Source organism: Squalius cephalus (assembly GCF_949319135.1).
Source record: "Squalius cephalus genome assembly, chromosome: 4".
Classification (NCBI taxonomy): Eukaryota; Metazoa; Chordata; class Actinopteri; order Cypriniformes; family Leuciscidae; genus Squalius; species Squalius cephalus.
This window is the reverse complement of record NC_137125.1, coordinates 22,206,002-22,229,536: the sequence shown is the minus strand read 5'-3', so window position 1 is coordinate 22,229,536 and position 23,535 is coordinate 22,206,002. Positions and strand designations below refer to the sequence as shown.

General features: G+C 38.9%; 1 protein-coding gene and 1 long non-coding RNA gene across 2 annotated transcripts; both read left to right on the top strand.

Annotated features, from left to right (window-relative positions):
- The first annotated feature begins 9,097 nt into the window (after positions 1-9,097).
- LOC307156657 lies at positions 9,098-9,785 on the top strand. Its single transcript, XR_013820762.1, has 4 exons — positions 9,098-9,130; positions 9,256-9,275; positions 9,423-9,553; positions 9,710-9,785. It is a non-coding gene; the product is annotated as an uncharacterized lncRNA (long non-coding RNA).
- LOC307157655 (uncharacterized protein) lies at positions 9,784-22,461 on the top strand (the record flags this gene model as incomplete). The annotated part of the gene is made up of 8 exons (XM_079869585.1): positions 9,784-9,833; positions 11,673-11,826; positions 11,938-12,036; positions 12,283-12,447; positions 12,856-12,996; positions 14,197-14,271; positions 14,752-14,835; positions 22,442-22,461. Exons 1-8 carry the CDS (start codon positions 9,816-9,818, stop codon positions 22,459-22,461), a joined length of 756 nt encoding a protein of 251 aa, XP_079725711.1. The 5' UTR covers positions 9,784-9,815.
- Positions 22,462-23,535: the final 1,074 nt, after the last annotated feature.

Below are 23,535 nucleotides of genomic sequence, written 5' to 3'. Positions count from 1 at the left end.
GACAAGTATAAGCTCAACAGTTTGACTCCACCCCAGGTCCAAATAGTGAATCCTACATCGTTGCGTTCGTCTCGGCGGCGCGATCGCAACGAGCCAAACTTTTTTATATGTAACGACTTTTTCAGGGTGAAGCCACAAAATGTACCCATCATAATTCATAACTCATATTCGGTTTAAAAGTGTGATGGAGCGTCGGACCAGGAAAAAAACACCTGATTCGTTGGCCTCGCGGGCGGTACTTTCCAGGCGTGTGAGACTCACAACTTTCTGAGCCCTCTCTGGGATTTGCAAAAGGTTGAGCAAGCGCCCGTTCCCACCGAGTCTGGTATCGTAGCGTCCGGCCCGCTCTCCTGAGAACATCGATGTCTTCAATTTCGACGTATGCCTTGCGGGTCGATTTTTACGATGTTTTCGAGATTTTGGCCGTCACTCTAGGGAGAGAGTGAGCGATCGGTGCGAGAGTATAACCCGGGATGGGTCGCGTTTGACGTGGGATTTCTCGCTGGTCGAATGATGCACAGCAACGTGCTTGGGCTCGTTGCGAGCGGCAAAACACGAACTTTACAATGACATAAAGAATATTTATAATGGGTTTTTTGACTCCGAAAAACAGCCGTTTTTGTGCAGTGAGAGTCACGATCCAGTGGCAAGCCCATAATCGAGGCCAATTTGACCCCTGTTCTCTCGGGCCTCGAACAACGCACAATAGTGAACTCTGGCTCATGAAACTGCAAAACACGAGCTTTCCGATGATATAAGACTCACTTTGATGGGACTTTGTTTTAATGAACTATAAAAAAATTCCTACAGGCAGCTTTTGCAAAATGATTCACTGGCCTCGTGACCTGAAACAGGCTCAACTATAACTCTTCTCTTTCCAGTTATGAACAAAACACAGTAATGTCATTCATATTTCTGTAAACTACACATACTCACCATTAATTTGATACAAAACAAATGAAAATAGCTTCAGATTTGACTGATTTTGGTGAAAACAGTTTCACAACAAAGCTTTGAATGACATCGACAAAGGATTTTTGACCCCTGTTATCTCGGGCCTCGAACAACGTACAATAGTGAGCTTTGGAACATGTGAAACTGCACAACACGAGCTTTCCGGTGATATAAGACACACTTTGATTGCACTTTGTTTTAAGGAACAAGAAATAAATTCATACAGGCAGCTCTACCAAAAGACCCTGAAACAGGCTCAACTGTAAATCTCCTCTTTATCTATCTGAAAAAGACACAGTAAATTCATTCACATATTTGTAATCTACAAGTGTTAAGCTTTATTTTGATACAAACTAGATGAAAATAGCTTAGGATTTGGCTCATTTACAAAGATTTTGGTGATTTTTGTGGACCTACCACAACAAAGCTCTGAATGACCTCGAAAAGGCCTCGTTTGACCCCTGTTCTCTTGAGCCTATAGGAGACTCAGATTTTCAGTTGTGATACACCAAATTGTAGCTCTGAATCCACCCTTTCCATCAAGCCCAAACACATTAATTTAGCACAAAGGGAAAGCTAACCCTAATCATTACAATATACCCAATTCAGGCACTATTCTCATTTAAAAAAAATGTTTGCTCCAAACAATAACCAGGCCAGGAGACTCAGATTTTCAGTTGTGATACACCAAATGGTAGCCCTGAATCCACCCTTTCCATCAAGCCCAAACACATTAATTTAGCACAAAGGGAAAGCTAATAATAAGCACTATTTTAAAGCAGTGCCCTTGCAGTTTTCAGTGAGTATTTTCAACCCTCTCACTGTGTAAATACAGGGTTGTTTACTTGTTTAAGGAATGGTCTGGGGAGTAGTACAATCACGTATTAACCTTCTGTAGATTGTGCAAAATTGTTTTATGGGGAGAAAAAAAATGTTTTAAAGTTGCCTGACATTCTAAATAAATGCTAAAATGTGAAAGATCTTTCAGATGCACAGGCAAAGATTACTTTGCTCCTCAGTTATCTTTGCTAGACGCTATATACAAACATGATTAATGCATTTAAAACTGGTTAATGTGTGGAAAGGCTTGGCTGTTTTTTCTTCCTCTTCTTCTTATTACAACAGCAGTTATATACATTTCCCTTATAATCATTGTTTATTGATGTATATTTTTGTATATTTTGATGTACATGTACTATTTTCTTTTAATTTTCAGATCACTAAAATATCTGCAACAGTATGCAAGCTAAACAACACAACCACTGTAAAGGCCTGGGGTACAGACTGTGAGATCCAAGAATGTTCCTTGCAAGATCCATCTGGAGAAATTCAACTTACTCTTTGGGAAAAACAAGTTTCACAACTGCAACTAGGTAACTCATACACATTCACCAATCTTAAAACCAGACAGTACAACAGCCTTAAGAGCCTCACAACAACCCGGAGAACAACCATGAAACCTATTGCACAGGACCAAGTGTTTCCACCTGGTCAAGGCCCTAAAATCAGCAAGGAACCATCTATACCTAATACAGTGGTGACACAGAAACCAATAGGGGTGCAAATAAACATTAAAAAACAATGTCCAAAATGCCACAAATCACAAGAACAATTCAATGTCAAACAGCAATTTCACCGTTGCCCAACTTGCAAAATTCTACGGAACACAAAAAGCTATATAACAAAATGCAACGGAATCATTGAAATACATCAAGATGGTCAAATAACTTCTCTTACAGTTTCAAACTCCACTTTGTCAAAATTCATAACACCAGAACTTGACCTGTTAGCTTGTGATTCAAAAGATATAGAAGAACTCTTGCTATCCTCAGATGAACTGACTTTAACATATAATAACTGCTTGGAAGTCACCAATATTGAGAAAACTTCATCAGCTCATCCCAGTGATGAGGATTTATTTGAAATTATAGATGAAACTGACCCTGTCCTCTGTATCACAGAGACACAAAGCACTCCAGAACCTCAGTCTCCAGTTAAAAGACCATCTGAGCCAACAACACCATCTTATTACACCAGCCAAAAAACCTTCGACTAAGAGTACTGTAAAGATGATAAAAAAATGACTTTGTAATGAAATGCCCCATATGAAAAAAACCTGCATGGTTCATATACAGCAACCATATATCTTCCTTACTTAAATCGGCCAGAATTACCTTCTGTGTTTCATATAAGGCCAATACATGTCCTATACAAAATCAGACCGATTATGGCCCATTTCATACTAAATAGCACACATACAACTTGTAGGGGATTTTTGCGTTATATATGAATACTGTTAAAAGACTTATATGAGTTTTACATGACAAAAGTATGCAAATGTGTATGGTATTAGTAGAAATATATAAAACTCATATAAAATTCATATATAAATCATTTAAAGTTCTTATATTGAATCATATGCTAGTCAAATTAAAGTCATATAGAATTTATACACGTTTTGTGTCATTTGTTTATATGTTTCGTACAGATTTCATGTTTTGATGACCAACATCTGATTCACTTATATGCAGTTGGCAAATTTTTAAAGGGATACTCCACTTTAAAATGAAAATTCTGTCATCATATACTCACCCTCATGTTGTTTTAATCCTTTATGAATTTCTTTCTTCTGCTGAACAGAAAGGAAGATATTTAGAAGAATATCAGTAACCACAGTGTCTGGTCTCATTGACTTCCATAGTATATTTTCTTCCTACTATGGAAGTTAATGAGACCAGAAACTGTCTGGTTACTGATATTCTTCTAAATATCTTCCTTTCTGTTCAGCAGGAGAAAGAAATTCATACAGGTTTGAAACAACATGAGGGTGAGTATATGATGACAGAATTTTCATTTTAAAGTGGAGTATCCCTTTAAATTGTACAGTGCAGAAGCCGGTTCGAGGATTACTAGCTGTCAGAATATCACTGACCTTTATGAAGACTGTTAATTTTCCTACAGGATTTGAAAGAGCAGAATAAAGCAATGACATTGTAAGACTGTGTATTTAAATTAATTGTGAACTGTCTGGGCCTGTTGTTTGTGAACAAATCATAACATATTATTGCAAATGAACAAAGTTGAGTCAAATATGTTTCTAGAACAGCGATTAAAATGTTGAAAATTGGCTGGAATATGTTTTTCTATATGAACTCTGGTGGTGATGCACTCTAAAAACTTTTAATATGATTTGTGTTTGGTGAAACATTTTTACACTTTATTATTAATATTAATTAGATTTTTAAGCAGTGAAATAAATTACATACACTGTATTAACTGAGTAAATGTAAGTAAAACTAATTAAATAGATCTGAGTAACTGCATGTGGTACATTAACAAATAAAATTGAGTAGAAATAATTGGGGGGGTGTCTTCTGGGGGGGGGGGGGGGGGGGATTTAAAAACAAATATTTATGAGTAATATTAACTGTGTTTATATGCCAGTAATATTAACTTTATTTCCTCTAAACCTTTGTAAAAATATTCCATACAACCACCAGTATAACTACATGACATTGGCCTTTATTGTCGATGAGTAGCCTACAGCAATACAGCATATTTTATACTATTTTTAACACATATACAATATTGCCTACATTTAAACTCATGTAAGAAACATTTTCGAAGTAAAACTTAAACATTTAGGCCTAAACATTCAAGTAATTCAAGTGTAATCAACCGGTCTGTTATCCAGTATCCACCGGATCAGCGCTGTTTCTCCAGCCGGAGATGGACTCGCCTCTGCGGGGGAACTTCTAACTTTACACCGCCGTCCTGCGTCACTCACAGCCGAAAGATGCTGCGACGCGACTGACTCTATAACCTGCCAATAAACAAACAGTGCACAGTTCTGAGGACATTTTATCATCCAAATTAGTTATATTCGTTATATTAGCTAGAGAGAAGAGAACTGCTCTGGAGACTGAAGAGAGTTCAAACAGCGCGCGCCGCGCTCGCTCACTCAACCGTTGAGCTGTCGTCATGTCATAGTGGAGGGGGGAGGTGCGCATTGTTTTAATTGAGTAAACTTCTTCTTCTTCTTCTTCTTCTCTTATTTAATGGCGGACTGCAAACAACGTTTAGGTGCATGCCGCCACCTACTGTACTGGAGTGTGTATTATCATGTCATTTTAAATTCTACTCCATAACCTTGAGTCTTTTAAAAAAGTAAATAAAGCCTTCCTAGTGATTCTTATTCCTTCTCCTTCAGATCCCAGTATCCCTACCAGATTCCACTCCCTTCCTGCCTCCTGAACCTTATCTTTAAGCACCTGTCTTTTCACTTCATTCAATGTAGGGGAGAACGGGGTAATGTGAGACATCGGGTAATGTGAGACACCCCCTGTATCTAGGCAATGGAACACAATTTTGGTCATTTGAACATTATGTTTTCAAGCCCCTCTCATTTACCCTTGGCCATGAAGGAGAGGACCTCATGGTGCTGTAGTAAGCATGTTTTTTTCACAAAAATATTTTTTTTGCATGTAAAAGTAAATTTTCTTGCTGTCAACTTAATCAACTGTTGCGCCAAAGCAAATTGATTCAGGTAGAAAAACTTATATCATACATGTTGATGAACTACCAACATATAAAACCATGTGATGATGCTAGCTGAAGATAAGCCTGAATTGCTAAGAGAGATCGTTTTTTTCTAAAATGTGGCGGTGGGGTAAAGTGAGACAAATGCTTTGGGGTAAAGTGAGACATGAGGCACAAGTTTAGTCTTAAACATATTTTAACGTAATATTACATGACATGTTTTATTTTTAATGTCATAAACATTGTAGAAAAGCCATCAAAAAGAGAAGGGGGAAGCAAAATCAGTAGCCTGGGGTGCAGTAGCTGAGGCAAAGAGGTGGAGCACCTTCTCCCTCTAACCTTGTCCTAATGGAGCATTTGTCCCCTTCTCGACAAAACCCCCAAGGTTCGTTTTAGGACCGAGGTCGCTCCGACAAGAGCTCCGCACTCTCCCTGGTAGCCTGCTAGGGAGTAAAGTCAGCATGGGAATCTCGTCCATCTGCAACCTCACAGACACTGTCCGTTTTTGTTTTCGGAGGAGGACCTTCCTTTTTCTCCAGGGGTGTCTCAAGCCCCTGGAGTCGCTTCGCCGTTTACCAAGACCGACCATTCGACAAGCATACGTTTTACCTATGGATCAACCAGGAAGCCCCGGACGGTTCGGGATCAACCGAGAAGCCCCGGATGGTGAACCGCGATGCGCAGGCTCCCTACACAAGGGTCTCGCTCCACTCGGGCCTGGGCTCGAGACGACACGGCCACTCATAGGGTGCGTGAGGAACCATCTGCGGGAGGCATCTGGATCTAGGCTGGGAAGGGTACTTTCAAAGTGGGAGGAGGCGCAGGGCGAAGTTCGGCTCTTAAGGCGTGCCAGGGGGGCCCCAACTAACCCCCCCCCCCCCCCACGCCTTTGCAGACATCCGTTTCAGACAGGCTATCTGAGTCTCCCGAGGTCTCGTATCGATGCGCAAATCAGGGAGGAGCAAGCTCCCACTCGAGCGGGCAGAGGCCGTCCCCAGGCACGTCCGAAGCTCCAATCGACCGGGCACCCCGACTTAACGGCCCGAAGGAGAGGGTGCGCTCCGCTGGGCCCCAGGCAACCCTGAGGCGCCTGTTTTCCATTACCTTGTCCGATAAGAGTGTCATCTCCCTCCTCTACAACACCCCGAGCGTCCGTGTTTGGACCGTCGTTGCTTTAGCAGGAGCGCCAGCAGGTGTACAGATCTGACTTTGACCGGAGATGACCCACCCTCCCTGGGGCTGGCCTGGGAGGTCTGTGAGCATATAAGATATTTTTGGACATTTTTACGAGGAGGAATGTTCTCCAGTGTGTCTTTCACCCCTAGCTCACCCAGGACGGTGCACGTTCACCGGTATGCACGCCCTGGCACCGAGGGAATGGGTGTCCAAACCAGACCCTATTTACTGGAAGTCTCGCCCGCACAAAGTGCACTTTCTCTGGGCTGGGCCAGGCGGTTTCCCCACCCGATCTGACCACCATGGTTCTCTGGTCCGTGTTCCTTGTCCAAGTGGAGCATTGTCCCTCCTCCACAAAGACCTAAAGGTCTGTTTTAGGACCGACTTTGCTCCAGACAGAGCTCCAGCGGTGGCGGACAAATCCGAATCTGGCCCAGGACAGGCCACCCTCCTTGGGCTGGGCAGGGCAGGTCTGAATGCATTGACCTTCCAAATGTGTCACAATATTTTGGACATAGTTCTTTTTTTTTTTTTAGGAGGAATTTCCTCCAGCGTGCCATTCACCCTTATCACGCCAAGGGCGTTGCACCTTCACTTAGATGCGCACCGGTGGGTCATCAAAAAAATGTGCTTAATTGACCAATCCCCATGATTCTGTTACTAGTCCGACATTAGTTCTGGAATGTGTGGTTGCCAAGCTAGCTGTCAAGATTCTTACTTTTACAACATGTGTTGTTATGGAAGTTTCAGAGTGGAAAAAGTAAGCGTATCAGTTTACCCCCAACTGGTTCACTTTACCCCCTTGATTTCTCTGGTCTGTCTCAGTTTACCCCTAAGCTGGGGTAAAGTGAGACACAAGACCACTTTTTTAAAAACAATCATATTTTCACTGCCCTTCGTCCTGAATACATTCTAATAATTTCCATTGCTAGGAAACATCCTGAATTAATGGGAAATGTGTAAATTTGACTGATATATCATTTTAGCTCGCTTAGAGGGGAACAAATGTAAAAAATGTCTCACTTTACCCCACTCTCCCCTACAGTACAATATTACATGTTCAACATTTTCTTCAACCCCACAGTTTTCACAGTTCTCACTATTCCTTTTCCCCATTAAAAATAATGTGCCATTCAGCCCTGTGTGATCCACTCTCAGTCTTGTCATTACAATTTCCTCACGCCTGGTCTTTTCCATACTTCTTTATACTGACGCTTTTTTGTATTTTATAAAATCTCCTACCTTTCCTGTCTTCCTCCCATCGTTTCTGCCATATTTCAAGACCTTTCCTTTTAACCACTGCTTTGCCTTCGCCTTTTCCTAGTGGAATTGTAATTATAATTACTTTTAGCAGTGCCTCTTTGGCCAGTTTATCTGCCATCTCGTTCCCTTTAACCCCCTCATGTGCTGGCACCCAACAAAACTGAATATCTATACCACCCCGATGTAATCTAAATAAACTGTTAAAAAGTTCTATTAGTAGATCCTCTCTTATTGAGGTTACTGCCTGAATACTTTTAATGCACCCGCTTCGGATGTTATCACCCGATTGAATGGACATTATCAGTGGTTATCGGCCCATTCGTATGGGCCAGTAGGGCCCTACTGTGCCTCCTAGCAGGTGCAGTAGGTTGTTATCATCTATTCACATCGCTGATCAGCATCATACAGGAAGACTCTCGATCCAGTCCCCCAGGAATACAGTCCGCCGCCAGACCTCAAACCTCCCGCGACTTTCAGGTAAAATGACAGAAAATTAAGACATTTTCAACTGTTCCTATTTAGTTTATGAGCTAAAAAAAAAACATTTTTAAAAAACTGTTATATTAAAGCTATAATAAGGTAACATAAAATAGGTTAAACGAAATACCAGATATTGTTTTTATTGATTATTTTTTTTTCATTTGCATTTACTGTATTTACCGGTCAAGCTAGCATTAGTTACAGTTTACTACAAAAACGTTGTTGTTTTTTTAATCGAAACAAAACTGTTAGTTAGTATTACTAACAATTTAGCTTCCACCATGGCTAACTAATGAGTTAAAAAAAGTTAGCAGATGAGGGGGAAAAACGATTTATTACACCGTGAGTTTCCTGTAAATTACACCTTTTAGCCTTAAAGGCGTTCTGTGTAATGACTACACTGTACATATATTTTGTATCTGCTTCATACAAACTCTTCATTCAGGCTATATCATGCTTGTATATACCTACTGTATATAGTGATAGTGATATCAGGTTTGTGGTAGCTCTATTTTGATTTATGTAAGCTAGCAACAACAGGCTAACGTTAACAAAAATGCATTACTTGAATTAACCTTGAACTTGAAACATAAAACCTATACACAGGTCTTTCTATCTGTCTGCTTTCCTGCTTATGTTTCTCTGTACTTGACTTTGTCCATCTCATTTTACAACTTTTGATTCCCAGATTAGGAAAAACTGTTCCAAGATTGCAGTGGTAAGTTTGTTTATAATTTGTCCATATTGCATTATTGTAAATTAGGTTTTAACCAAGCTGCATGGATTTAGTGGGCTGATTGTGAAATATGTGTAAAGGCAAGTTTATATCCATTTATATTCCAGGTTGAAGATGGCTCAGAGAGGTACTTGTATTTACTAATCTAGAAGCCTAAGTCTAGTGTGTAAAAGAAAACTGGTATGGTGTGCAAAATCCACTCTTTCCCTCAGCATTATGTTTTTTTAAATAACTGGTTTATTACTGACTACCTTTTTTGTTGTTTCTTAACAAGAGCGAACAGAGATAAGTGACGATCAGAGAAACACTCTTAAATCCTTCTATAAAGAGGGAATGACAGGTGTTGGCTCGCCCTTGGTACTACAAGCTGTAGCAGCAACTGGTCTTGACATCTGTGTCATACAAGTAAGGGTTACTTGCTGCACTAATACACAGCTCTTTAAAAGTAATTCATGCTGTATTACTTCTACTTTTACAAAATGGAATTATTTTTCTTTGGTGGGGGGGCGCTGTCTAACGGGTTATAATCCCATGTCATTAATTTTGTTTACTGTCTTTCAGAACTGGATTGGAAATTACAAGAGATCCCAAAAAGGTTCTGAGACCCGGCCCTCAAAGCCAAAGTTTTACACTCGGGATTTGTCACCATACAACCTTTTTTGCAGGGATGTTCTCCAAAAGAAAGGTGAGAGGGACTGTTTGTCATATTAGAATTTCATGTTGTCAATTTTCATCAGTGGTTCACAAGGGTCATGAAACTAATGTTTAGTATACTATTTGGCAGGCACTTTACATGTAGAAGTTACATACATGGTCTGTTTGTTGATGTATTTACAAATTATTGTTTGAAAGGTGGATTTCACAATCCAAGGGCAAACCGAGGTGTCAGATAGCCTGGGAAAACTCAGACAACTTCCCGCAAAATTTAGATTTGCTCGAGAAGTAGTCTGGCAAAGAGCTCATTCAAGCCCATTTCCATGGCGTCGAAATCGCGGCACCAATCAGAAACGTTGAGGCGGGCTTTACACGATGACGATCGCTCTGATTGGTTTGAGCGACGTCCGTTGATGAATCGCATCAACTTTTAAATGCATTATTATATTCAAATTGCAAACACATGAGGACAGTCTCCATGAAAGACCCACTGGCAGATGAACGTGCTACTACATTTCTCTCCGAAACGGTAGGAAATTAAATTAGATTTAATAGAGGATTTTAACTGTGACAAGATGATTGACAGGGCAGTTTACATGACAGGATGCACGCTTGACAGATCCGTCCGATAAAGATGACGAAGTAGTATGTCCCAAAGCTTGCCTACTTTTTTGCTACACATTCAAACTTTTCTTTTCTTCACAAAAAGAGTACATACTTTTATGGCGTAGTGTAACATGACGCAGCATATGCATATGGCTTTACACGATGACGATCGCTCTGATTGGTTTTGAGCGACGTCCGTTGGTGACGCCCCTTTTGAAATGAGTTATTAATGCAGCTTTTCCAGACCATAACTCAGTTACTACTGAGAATGGTCTGGTTTTAACCAGGCTAGGTGTCAGACACATTTTCTGCAGACTGTAAAGTGTTAAGTTTACTGTGTATTCATTTTTCTTCAGGGACTATGAAGGATATAAAAGGCAGGTGGTCCACACTAGAGGAGAAGGAGAAAGACAAATATAAACAGGAAGCAGCAGCGCTGAGGGCACAAGGGCAAGATCTTAGCGTTGAAATGAGGGAGCTCAAAATAAAAAAAATCTGAACCAGCTGAAATTACAGGTTTGGAAAGAAGGGAACTTAAAGGCAGGGTCCATGGTGTTTTTAAAATAAATTTTTACAATATTGATTTAATTCCACTTCAACAACTGTTTGTGACCAATTAATTAGATGATCTATCACAAAAGAAAAACATTTAGTAACCTGGTGAACATACAGGACTGAAAAACTCCAACCAGTCATTTCACAAGGATGAAGAAATGATTGAATGGTCATATGTCAATCAAAAACAGTTGGCATTGGTCCCTCCCCCAGACGGGTCCAAGCATTGCATGTTACTGTACTCTGGACGCGTGGTTTCGGGGCGAAGTCTGAGGAAAGGGGTTTGTACTTCTGAATTGTATATTTTCAAAATTTAGCTTGCTCAAGCTGTTTTTCCAGAAACCTGGACCCTGCCTTTAATTTGATTTGATAAGTGGTATTGTTGTTGTAGATTTAAGGATTATTAACCACACGTGCGAATGGAGCAGAACACAATGGCTGTTTGTGTTCATATTTTGATTCTTTGATGATTCAGCATTCACACTAGTTATATTCTCCACATTTTTTCTGCACATCATTTAGACTCTTAATGTGTAGTAAATGTAATTTCCTTAAGCACTTATTTCTCACAATATTTTCACCCAGTAAAATTGTTTTCATATAGACTGCCATGCCCTGTTATGAGTTGTTTCTTCAGTATATGTTGGAATGTTGGTATGCATGTTGGATTTTTTAATTTGATATTCTTTTTTACCTGAAAATGGTAAAGGTGTCCAAACTTGAGGAGTTGGGTGTTGAGACGGCCATTTTATCTTTTGACCGACAAAAGTCTGGCCTAGAGGTCTACGAAGTCAGCAGCAAAGGGGCAGCTGACTTCCTTGACTCCACAGACACAGCAAACAACTTTGCACTGCACTTCAAAGGTGATACTGTTTTTATGAAAAACTACACAAATGGCTTGTAATAGTGCAACTGCAAAGATATGTAATACAATTCTGTTAGATAAATGATATGGTTTGTCCTTACGTTTGCAGCCAATTCCTCTTGCACTACCGACAGCACCACCCACAGCAACAAAGGTCAAGTCAATGACCTGGTTAAGAAAGTGCAGGACCTCTTCAATCAAAGATATAGTAAGCATATTTTCTAACTTTTTTATAGGCAAATGTGAAAACCATAAATATTTACATATATTGATAAGCTAATATGCCTCCATGAATCTGTGGCATTTTAAGTAACTTGTTAAATTGTTTACCTATAGCATACAATCTTAAGAATTACATGTTTACAGTCTATGCACTGATTATAAACAGGTAGGGAAGTCGGAATTGTCAAACTGAAAAATTGTGTGCATGCATGAGCATATTCATGTCTTTCAGAGGAGGCTGGAGGTTCTGGAAGGCTCCCTTACCAGGCCTTGTTAAACCGAGGCCTGACGGTAGTTGGACTGCCAAATGGCCTTGGTCTAAGGAAGCCATCTTTTTATGGAAGAAACCAATTAGATGCCATTTTGAAAGATGCTGAGCAGATTTCATTTGAAATTAGTAAGTCATATTTAGACTTACTAGTGGCAGTTGTATTTCTGCATGCTATTTCACTCTTTGAACACTGAGCGAGTAATGAGGTAACAAAAATATTACAATATTGTGCAGGGCCATTATAAACATCCCAAACTGATTTTTGTGTTTTGTTCCAGAATCAAAATTATAGTGGAACACCATTTTTAAGGCACCTCTCCAGATAGTCTTTACATAGTTGAATATGATTTTGGAGACTGTGATTGCCCATTACAGTGGTTTACATTTACAAACTATGAAAAGAATAAATCTATTCCTTTCATTGTTGTAACTTATATTCCCTGTATGATACTGTAGGATTTTTTCCTCCAGCAATTATGTGTCATGCATATCCTTCATACAGTAAGTGTACCTTTTTTGCCTTAACATATAAAGCAGATACGACACAATGCAGTCCAACTGGGATGGGAGAGGGTGTTCTTGAGGACATGGACCCAGAAGCCACGGCAGACAATATCCATACAAAGGAAGGATGCCAGTCAGTGGAAGAGTTACTGGAACCCATGTGTGGAAATGGTAATTATTTGTAACTGATTTCTTTTTAATGCCAGTGGCTACAACCCAAATGCGTTTTATTGGATTGAGATTGGTGCACAGACAAATGCTCACAAAACTAACAGAAAAAGAGAGAAAAGCTCACAAAGAAAAATGAATATCACATAGGTCTTCGCATGCAGTAGGGATCACACCCACAGCGCAAAGAGACATCCAAACGGCGCATATTTTAAGTGGTTTCTGGACACCCAAATTACATCCCCTACAGGTTCACAACGTGACACCAGACGACTTCTTTTTTCCAACGTCTACTGAATGTCAAGTATTGATGTCCACATTACTTCTGTATAAAGGCTAATTGTGTCCAGATTTGGTCAATGTCAAATTTAGTATGTTTTTTAATACAATTTGTGAGCATATGTCATGGAATCATTGAGATCTGGTGACTGTGGAGGTTGTTGGAGGACAGTGAACTCATTATGATGTTGAAGAAAGCAGCTGGAGATGATCTGAGCTTTGTGACATGGTGCATTATCCTGCTGGAAGTAGCCATCAGAAGATGCTCCACTGTGCTCAGAAAGGGATGGACATGGTCAGCAGCAATACTCAGGTAGGCTGTGCTGGTTAAACCATACCACGTTGGGACTAAGGGGCCCAAAGTGGGACAAGAAACCCCCCCACCACCATTCCAGCAGCAGCAGCTGAAGTGTTGATGGGCGGCAGGATGGATCCATGCTTTCATGATGTCTCCATCAGATTCTGAGCCCACCATCTGAATGTGGAGCTGAAATGGAGACTCATCAGACCAGACAATATTTATTTTCTGCATTTTTAAGACCATTCTCTGGAAACCCTAGAGATGGTTGTGGGTGAAAATCCCAGTAATACTCAGACCAACAACCATGCCACATTCAAAGTCCCTTATATCCCCTTTCTTCCTCATTCTGATGCTCAGGTTGAACTTCAGCAAGTCTTCTTCACCATGTCTACATGACTAGATGTGTTGAGATGCTGCTATGTGATTGGCTGGTTAGATATGTGTTCATAAGCAGTAGCACAGCTGTATATAATAAAGTGTCCAGTGAATGTCAATAATACTAACACTGCTTACTGTATCCAATAGTCATGGGTCATATAAATGCTGACAAATTGGATTACAAATTTGCCATTAAGGTACAAGATATGTACCGAGTTTTTATCATATTGTTTTATGTACTGTAGGTGCACAGCAGATAGCAGAGAACTTCCCTGGAACTTCTTCAGCCACTTATGTCGTTATGATGACTGCAGATGACAGTATGTATTGAAATTGTACTATTCCACAGCAAAATATACATTATCCTTGCAACCACGAGTCTTATTGTCTATTGCAGAGTCTTCATATGAAAATGTTTAAGTTAAATTATTTTAGGATAACATTTATGATGTATATGATACAGCACTTTGAGACTTGTTTCACAGAGATAAAGTGCTTTATAAATAAAATACATTATTATTATTATAATATGAGGCTTGTATGTCTCTGTATTTTTTCAGGTTGTCACTATAAGAGATGACTTTTGTAGTATTCAACCACCATATCAGATCAACTCAAAGTCGTTGAGCTTGCAAGCTTTCAGTTGAGCTGGCCAGTTGTAACAGAAATAGCCGCCTTTGAGACATTATTTTAAATATGTTTAATACTGTTGGTTGGTTTGGTTGGTTGATTGATTGATTACAAAATTTACATAAAAAAACTTATCTTTTGTTTTTCCTTACTTCCTTTTTTCTTGGTAGGTCAAGACACCTGCTGTGTCTGCCGCATCCATTTTGATGACAAGAGAAAGAATGCTACCAAAAAATGGCGTTCATGGTCACAGTGTACAGTGTGTCAGTTCTGGTCACATACTGCATGTGGTTTTAAAAGCAACATGTGCCAATGTTACACCCCTGGAAAGGGGAATAATGAATAATAAAACACAGGACACGGTGTTACTTCCCTCACGTCCAGTGTAATAATGCATTTCTTTTACAAGAACAATAATTCAACAATACATAATATTACAAAGTTATTATTAAATGCAAAATCAGCACTAGATAAACACTTTACACTAACCGACAAAATATCACTGCAAAGTACAAATGCAACTGGTAACTTTAAATACGTGGAACAGGCTGTATTATTCCTCTTATATACATAGAAGCTGAACAGACTAATTAACAAACATGAATTTAATTACTCTAATATTTAACACACCTATAACCACACTGATAGTTTAGCAATTAACATCACTCTTCTCAACTACACAAAATAATATAACATATTCCAGTTATTTATCATTAAACACATCTTCTCTTTAAGTGCTGAACTCTGCACATGAACCGTATAGTTGTCTATCACCACCATGCGATGTACACCACGTGATGCAGCTAGCAAAATAACTATAGTGGAGCTTACGTTAAGCAGCACTTACTCAAAACAATAACAATTATACAGACAAATTTGACTTCTAGCTTATTTCTTAGACTACAGAGGACATAAATACAGACATAAAATGCATTAATAAACAGATTTTACCTGGAAAGGGGAATAATGAATAATAAAACACAGGACACGGTGTTACTTCCCTCACGTCCAGTGTAATAATGGACGAGCAGGCGCAACACGCGTCCCTTGCGATGCGTCAGGCATAATCAACCGATTCCCGATTAAACACAAACTTTGAATAGCAACCACATGAAAACAAGGTGCAACAATAAATGAGCAGAGTAACTTTTAAATAATGCCGTTTTTGACACGTTATTGTGCTAATGCATCATCTTATGACTCTTTAACTTGAAGACCAAAGTAATCGCTAATAGATCAATCAATCAGGAAATCACAGTGCTATTACTCTTACCAGTATTCTATTTATGGGCATGAATTATGATGTGCTCTTCACCCTTTTTTTTAAGTACTTATATGAATTAAAGAAAATTGCTTATTTTCCTCTTTTTAACACAAAGAATTACATATAATGAACTTTTCTGACTGTAAACATTCTCATAACCATTACACCAACACTGTCAGTGCTGAAACACCTAAAATAAATGTCTTTGTGGTTTTGTTTAAAATGTTTTTTGCATGCCTTTTGTAATCATTACACAGCATGAATTAAAGTTTCACATTATTAAGAAGCATGGTTTTAGTAATTTCTTTACATGGATGTTTGTATACTTGTGAACGGGGTGGGGGTGGGATATTTTTGTTTTAGGGCGTGCTGTTTATGTTCAGATGTGTTTGCTCTGTGCAGTGCGTGATTGTTAAACTGTTAAAAAAATAAATAAAGATATTGTTGGAAAAAAGAAGCATGGTTTACTGTGAATTGGGGAGTTATTTGAGTTCATGTGATGCACACTTACAGAATGTTTATTTTTTATTCTGAGAAATTCCTGGAACATAAATGTTCTCAATCTCCACCACCACAATAACGTTTTTATTCACAGATATGATGGATATAAATGGTATAAATCGTAATACATATGTATAGACCGCTCTACATGTACACTACAGCTCAAATGTTTGGGATCACTTTCCCATTAAATCCAATGGGAAAGTGATCCCAAACTTTTGAGGTGTAGTGTACATGTATGGATATATGCCTGTATTCCTTATTTACTGAGACTGCTTCAAATCCCCAATGAGATTAATAAATCAGACTATTGAATGGGAAGGATTAACACCCAAAAGTTCAATCTTGGTCTCATCCAACCCAGTCTCATATAAAAACGTACCCTGACTACATTGGTCCAAAGTGCAAAATGTAGAGGTTTTACAATAATGGCCCTTAAATTGTATGACTGTTACATTTTTTTTGCCTATTCTTTTCCTATTGTTTTCCGTCCGAGTCACGTGACTTTCAAGATTCCGGCTGTGAGAACAAAAAACATGGCGGACATTTCTTTCATTTTTAGTGAAAAATATTTTGAGTTAGTTTCTGCATAAAAATAAGTTTTGATTACATTTCTAGCGAGAAATTTATATTTTATTTTCATAATATTCACTCAGTGAATGTACATAATCACTCGCTTTGTGAACATTTTATATCACAGTGTTTTAACATATACACACACTTAACACTGAGGGTCACTGGGGTGGACAGTAGGGAAACACATTCACCTGCTGTCTCTCAGGCTGTGGCACACACACGTATCTAGCACGTGTGGCACGTATCTCTCTCTCTCTCTCTCTCTCTCTCTCTCTCTCTCTCTCTCTCTCTCTCTCTCTCTCTCAAATTCAAATTCAAATGAGCTTTATTGGCATGACTTGTACAGTATTGCCAAAGCATTGGCCATTACATAAATGGACATTACATACACAAATAATCAATAAATCAATCAGTAAACAAATGCATGAATACATTTATATAAACAAGAAAAAAAAAAAAAAAAAAAAAAAAAAAAACACCTATGTACATTAGTACCAACATTCAGACGAGATAAGGATGATTCTGATTTTAGTTTTGTCCACTGGCTGACTCTCGTAGTTTGTGGCAGGCTGTCACATATTTTGCTGCTGTTGTGATTGAGCTGGAGTTCTCTCCCAGAATATGCTTTAATTTTTCTGAATTTGGTAGTGCCATAAAATTTGGTTCTATTTGTTGGAATCTAGAGAAATAGTCTGATCTAATGCTGTGATAGTGATCACAGTGTATCAGGAAGTGTTCTTCTGTCTCCACCTCTCTCTGAGAGCACAGTGAACACAGTCTCTGCTCTCTCGGCTGCCATCTCTGCCTGTGCCGGCCTCTCTCTACAGCCAGACTGTGGTCACTCAGCCTGTACTTAGTCAGGGTCTTTCTCACTTTATGCTCTTTCACACAGCTCAGGTATTCTGCTGGTGTATAGTCTCTTTTCAGGTGTAAATAGAGTTCCATCTTCTTTTGTGATTTAGTAGCATCTTTCCAATAGGTAATGTAACTTTGTTTTTGTAATTTAATAATTTGGTTGGGCCAGATAGTGCTGTGCTGGTCTGGCTGTAGTTTCAGCATGAGCTGAGAGAGTGCGCTCCGGTGCCGGTTCTGCTCCTGACACCGCAGGGCCTCAGCCTGGTATGAGATCGGATCACTGCTCTTCAGGTGCTGGTAGAACTTCACAGCTCTTTTCTGGATAGTGATCAACAAGGGGTATTGTCCTAATTCAGCTCTGCACGAGTTGTTTGGTGTCGCTCTGTTTACTTTTAGGATGCTTTTACAAATTTGGGTATGCAGAGTTTTGATTTCCTCTTTTTCCCATTTTGAGAAATCTTGGGTTTTGAGAGGTCCCCATATCTCACTGCCATACAGAGCAATGGGTTCAATTATTGCTTTTAGGATTTTTAGCCAGGTTTGAATTGGAATTTCATGTCGAATAGTGTTTTTAATCATGTAGAAGACTCTCATTGCTTTTGCTTTCAGTTCATTCACAGCCAGATTAAAGTTCCCTGTTGAACTCAGCTTTAGCCCCAGATATGTGTATTCGTGGGTGTGTTGGAGGACTTGGTTTCCTGCTCTGAAGACATATTTATTTTCCCTACACCTGGATCTATTTTGAAAAATCATTATTTTTGTTTTAGCTAAGTTAATTTTGAGAGCCCACGTTAGACTGAATGTCTCTACGACGTCGAGGAGCTGTTGTAGTCCCTCTTTTGTTTCTGACAGAATGACTAGATCATCTGCAAAGAGCAGACATCAGGGGCCCGTTCTTCGTACGTTGCTTATTACATCCGAGATCAAATGACACATCCAAGATGATATCATCGTGCGAATCATGATCTGGCTAACTCGGTTCTTCGAACACACTTGCCGGATATGATTAGTATAGCTGGATTGAGTTATCTGAGATAATTGCGCGTTCATGCGCTGGTTAAAAGGGGATATGTATCGATAGTAGAAACATTGATCAGCAACGCTGCTATTGGCTGCTCAGCGTGGCCAAAGAGCGCGCACAGTTTTTCTCCTCAGCAGAGCAAGAACTAATAGTCGAAGTTTATTCGGAATTTTAATGTTTAATCAAAACGCAAGGGAATACCTCAAAGTCTGCAAAAGCCAGGAGAGAGGGCTGGCAAAAAGTAGCAGCCAATTTAAATCCGTTAGAAGTGGCCATGTTAGATGTTTTTATCACTTATTAGCCTATATTTTTGTATTTTAATAATTGCATAATTACTTTGTGCATTGTAATGTCAGTCACCATACTAGAACATGGGAACAAATAAAAGTGAAGTACAAAAATATTCTACATAGGCTAATGGTAATTTTTAGTTATTATAGTCTCTTTTATAAAAGGCACTGTTAAATAAATGGTGTTCTGTTTATAAAAGCAACCAAGAAAAAGGCTGAGGAAAAAAATAGAAAAGATCTTAGTAGCCTACACTGTAAAATCATTTTTGCTGCATTAAATTAAGTCTGTATATAGTCATTTCAACTGTTAAATCTTGAGTAATGATGAATTGCTTTGACTTGTGAAAGTGAAAACTGATAAACTTATGTTAATGTAAAAATATTTTGCCATGAGTTATTGATCACATTTTTCCCCAGTGTAGTTCATTGTAATGACATTGTGTTTTCCTCTTTTGTGCACTTTTACATAATACACCAACACTTGTATCTGTTCCCAAGAAAGTGGTGACTGAAATATGTGCAGTAAGTGGACATTTTCTAACTTTCCAAAGGAAAGAAAGTATAAGACTTTGTAATGTCCATTTGTTTCCATTGCACTGGACAGTGAATAAACCCTCTCAGATAACTGTCATATGGAGGAACTAGCCTACCTGCAAGTGCATAAATAACTTTACTTAATTTATACTTGTATGCTTTATGGCTGCAATATAAGTAGCAGGATTCCACATCTACAGAAAGGCCTACAGAAGAGTCTGCACAGACAGAGGAGACATAGGCCTACAGGTGGGCAGTGTATAGCCAACTTTTCCTTTTTATTTGTTGCATAAGGCATGTGTCTAATATCTGTTGTTGCAGGCACTTGACCACTGGCTTTTCTTTACAAAGAACAACTGAAATAAAACTCAAGGAACTAAGCATATTTGTCTTTTATTAAACATTTAATGAAAAGTTTTTTTTTTTTTTTTTTTTTGGCAGTGTTGTGTAATATGACACATGCAACAATGTCACAGGCCCTGTCAGGTGTGCAACCCTCAGACTTTTCAGACACTGACATCTTCCCTTTAGTTAGCCAAAGTTCATTTCATTGTGTGCCCTTGTCCTGGCTAGAGCTACATTGTAACTGGTTTGGGTCAGGGAATGGGGTCATAAAACACCTGTCTGCAGGAACATGTCATAATCACCTATGAAAAAAATGCAGTTCTGTTAGGATCAGCATAAGTGTATGTAATACAGTGAGCTTGATATTTAATTGTGGAACTTTTCTTACCACTTTCAAATAATGTGCATAAATGTGAATCTCTGAAAATGTTTAAGTCATGCACAGATCCTGGCCATTTTGCTTTCACATTTGTGATATGGAAGATTTTATTCAACTGCCTTTTTTTTTTTATTTGATATAATATTACTAATCTGGAATATTAAGAATCATAATAGTAACTGGGCTGCACATATACATTGTGAACCCCCTTTCTGTTCACATAATCCCCTTCATTGAGGCCTTGATGGCAGTCTATGGTGTAGCCTATATGGTACCAATCACGTTAGTGAAGCCTGAGTGACATATCTGTAATCGGCATGGTCATGATTGTATGATCTTCATAAAAAATGATGATAGCCTAAAAAAAAAACTAAAAAAAAAAACTGCTTTACAACATTGGGTCTTAAGTGGCTTGGAAATGCCACAAAAAAATGTTTTTTGTTTTTTAAACATAAAAGTGACAAAAAACGACAATCTCACGAATCACGAGAAAAAATATATATCTCAGAAAGAAAGTGCACTATCGCGCTGCGCTGGACTTCCCGTATCAGCTCCGCTTATGAAGCCGGGATCTAATCCTGTTAACATGAAATAAGCCTGCTCCCGAGCAGGTTTAAGTTTGCGCACATGTTGCTATGACAGCAAGTCCAGGATGAGCGTTGAAGAACCAAACAATCCAAGATCATGCCAAATCGCCAACAATCAAATCCAGCTTAGTGAGTTAGCGACGTACGAAGAACGGACCCCTGACCTCTGAGTCCGTCAGGGTTGGGCCGGGGGCAGTGGAGCTATTCAAGGCTTTGGCTAATTCATTTATATAGATGTTAAATAGAGTGGGGCTCAATGGGCAACCTTGTCTGACTCCTTGATTTTGGGGGAAAAATTCTGTTCGACTATTCCCTATTTTTACAGCACATGTGTTGTTTTTATACATGGTGTTTATCAGATCAAATGTTTTCCCTCCAATCCCATTTTCCAGTAGTTTTAGGAAGAGTCCTTCGTGCCAGATCGAATCGAAAGCCTTCTCAAAGTCAATAAAGCAAGCGAAGACTTTAGATTTATTCTGGTAAACATGTTTATCAATGATGGTGTGGAGGGTGTAGATGTGGTCAGATGTTCTGTGTTTGGGCAGAAAACCAATCTGACTTTTGTCCAGAATTTTGTGGGTTTTGAGAAAGTTCTGCAGTCTTATATTAACAATCGAACAGAATATTTTCCCCAGGTTGCTATTGACACAAATGCCTCTGTAATTGTTTGGCTCATATTTGTCTCCTTGTTTAAAGATCGGTGTAATCAGGCCTTGGTTCCAGGAGTCGGGGAAATATCCTACACTCAAAACAATGTTGAATAATTTGATTATTGCGGTTTTGAATTTGTCATCTGTGTATTTGATCATTTCGTTTAATATTCCGTCAATGCCACATGCCTTGTTGGGTTTTAAAGCATGTAGTCTCTCTGTAAGCTCATCTACAGTGATTGGGAAATCTAGGGGGTTCTGGTTGTCTTTAATTTTTTCTTTCAGGATTCTAATTTGGTTTTTAATTCATTTCGAGCAGGATTTGTTTCAGGTGTTTTGTACAGATTTTCAAAGTGTGTCCTCCATATGTCCCCGTTTTGAATGGCCAGTTCTTCCTGCTGTGGTCTATAGAGATTGTTCCAGTTGTTCCAGAAGTTACTGGTATTTATGGACTCTTCCATTTCTTGAAATAATTGTTCTGTGTGTTTTTCCTTTTTTACTCTTAGAGTTTGTTTGTACAGTCTAAGAGCTTCATGATACTGATGGCGGAGTTCTTCATTGTCAGGATCTCTGTGTTTTTGATTTGACAGATTTCGTACAGTTGTTCGGATATGTTTGCACTCACTGTCAAACCACGTTTCGCTGGTGTTTTTTGGTTTTCTTTTTGATGATTTCTTTTTCAAATTGCACATGGATGCTGTTTGGTGGAGTATGTTGGTAATGTCACTTAGTGCCAGATTTATGCCTAATTTATTTTGTGAATATGTGTTAGTTATAAATTTGTCTAATAATAATTGGATCGTTTGGCTTTCTATTGCATTTTGATAGTTTTCTGTGCTGTTTTTTGTCCACTTGTAGGGCTGTTGCAGCTTCAGTAAGTGAGAGGGCTGTCTGCATGATTCATTGGTATGAGTTCGTCTTAAATATAGTGTAATTGTACAGTGGTCTGACAGAGGTGTTTGAGGACTGACTGTGAATGCTCTGAGATGCACTGGTTCAATGTCTGTGATGAAATAATCGACAGTACTGTTGCCCAGGAAAGAATTAAAGGTATAACAACCAAAAGAGTCTCCCCGTATGCGGCCGTTCACTATATACAGGCCCAGTGATCGACAGAGCTCAAGTAGACTTCTCCCACTTCTGTTTGTAAATTGGTCATAATTATTTCTGAGCTGGTATGAGGGCAGAGGGTGGCTGGTGTTTGTATACTTGTCTCCCTGTGTGCTGATAAAGTCTGGTTCGTTTCCAGTTCTGGCGTTTAAATCGCCACACATTAACACATTCCCTTTGGTCTGGAAATGGCTAATCTCATCTTGCAGGATGGAAAAGGTGTCTTCACTGTAATAGGGAGACTCGGCTGGGGGGAGGTATATAGCACACAAGAATATGTCACGGTCTGTGGAGACGATGTCTTTTTGGATTTTTAACCAAATGTAAAATTTTCCGATTTGTATGGTTTTGATTGAGTCTATGAGATTTCCTCTATACCATATCAGCATGCCCCCTGACTCTCTGCCTTGAGTCACCCCTCTTAGTTTTGTTGATGGTAGAACTACTTCTCTAAATCCAATTGGGCAGCCAGTGGACAAATCCCTAACATTCCATGTTTCCTGCAGTATTATGATGTCAGAATCATGAATTTCCTTTTTAAAGTCTGAATGTTGGCTCTTAATACCAAAAACAGAGGACCTCAGTCCTTGAATATTCCAACATGTGACTTTTAGAGAATATGAGCTCATTAAATAATTACATTTGTTATTTCAAAACAAGACAGACATCAGTATATTGAATTGACAAATCAAGAAGAATATATTAATATTATGATGTATCTAAGAATATAAATCAATTGCATGAACCAAGTAAAATAAATATGCAAAGACATCATATACATATTAGGCTATATATGTATATACATACACACATACACACTCATATATACACATATTCGTTTT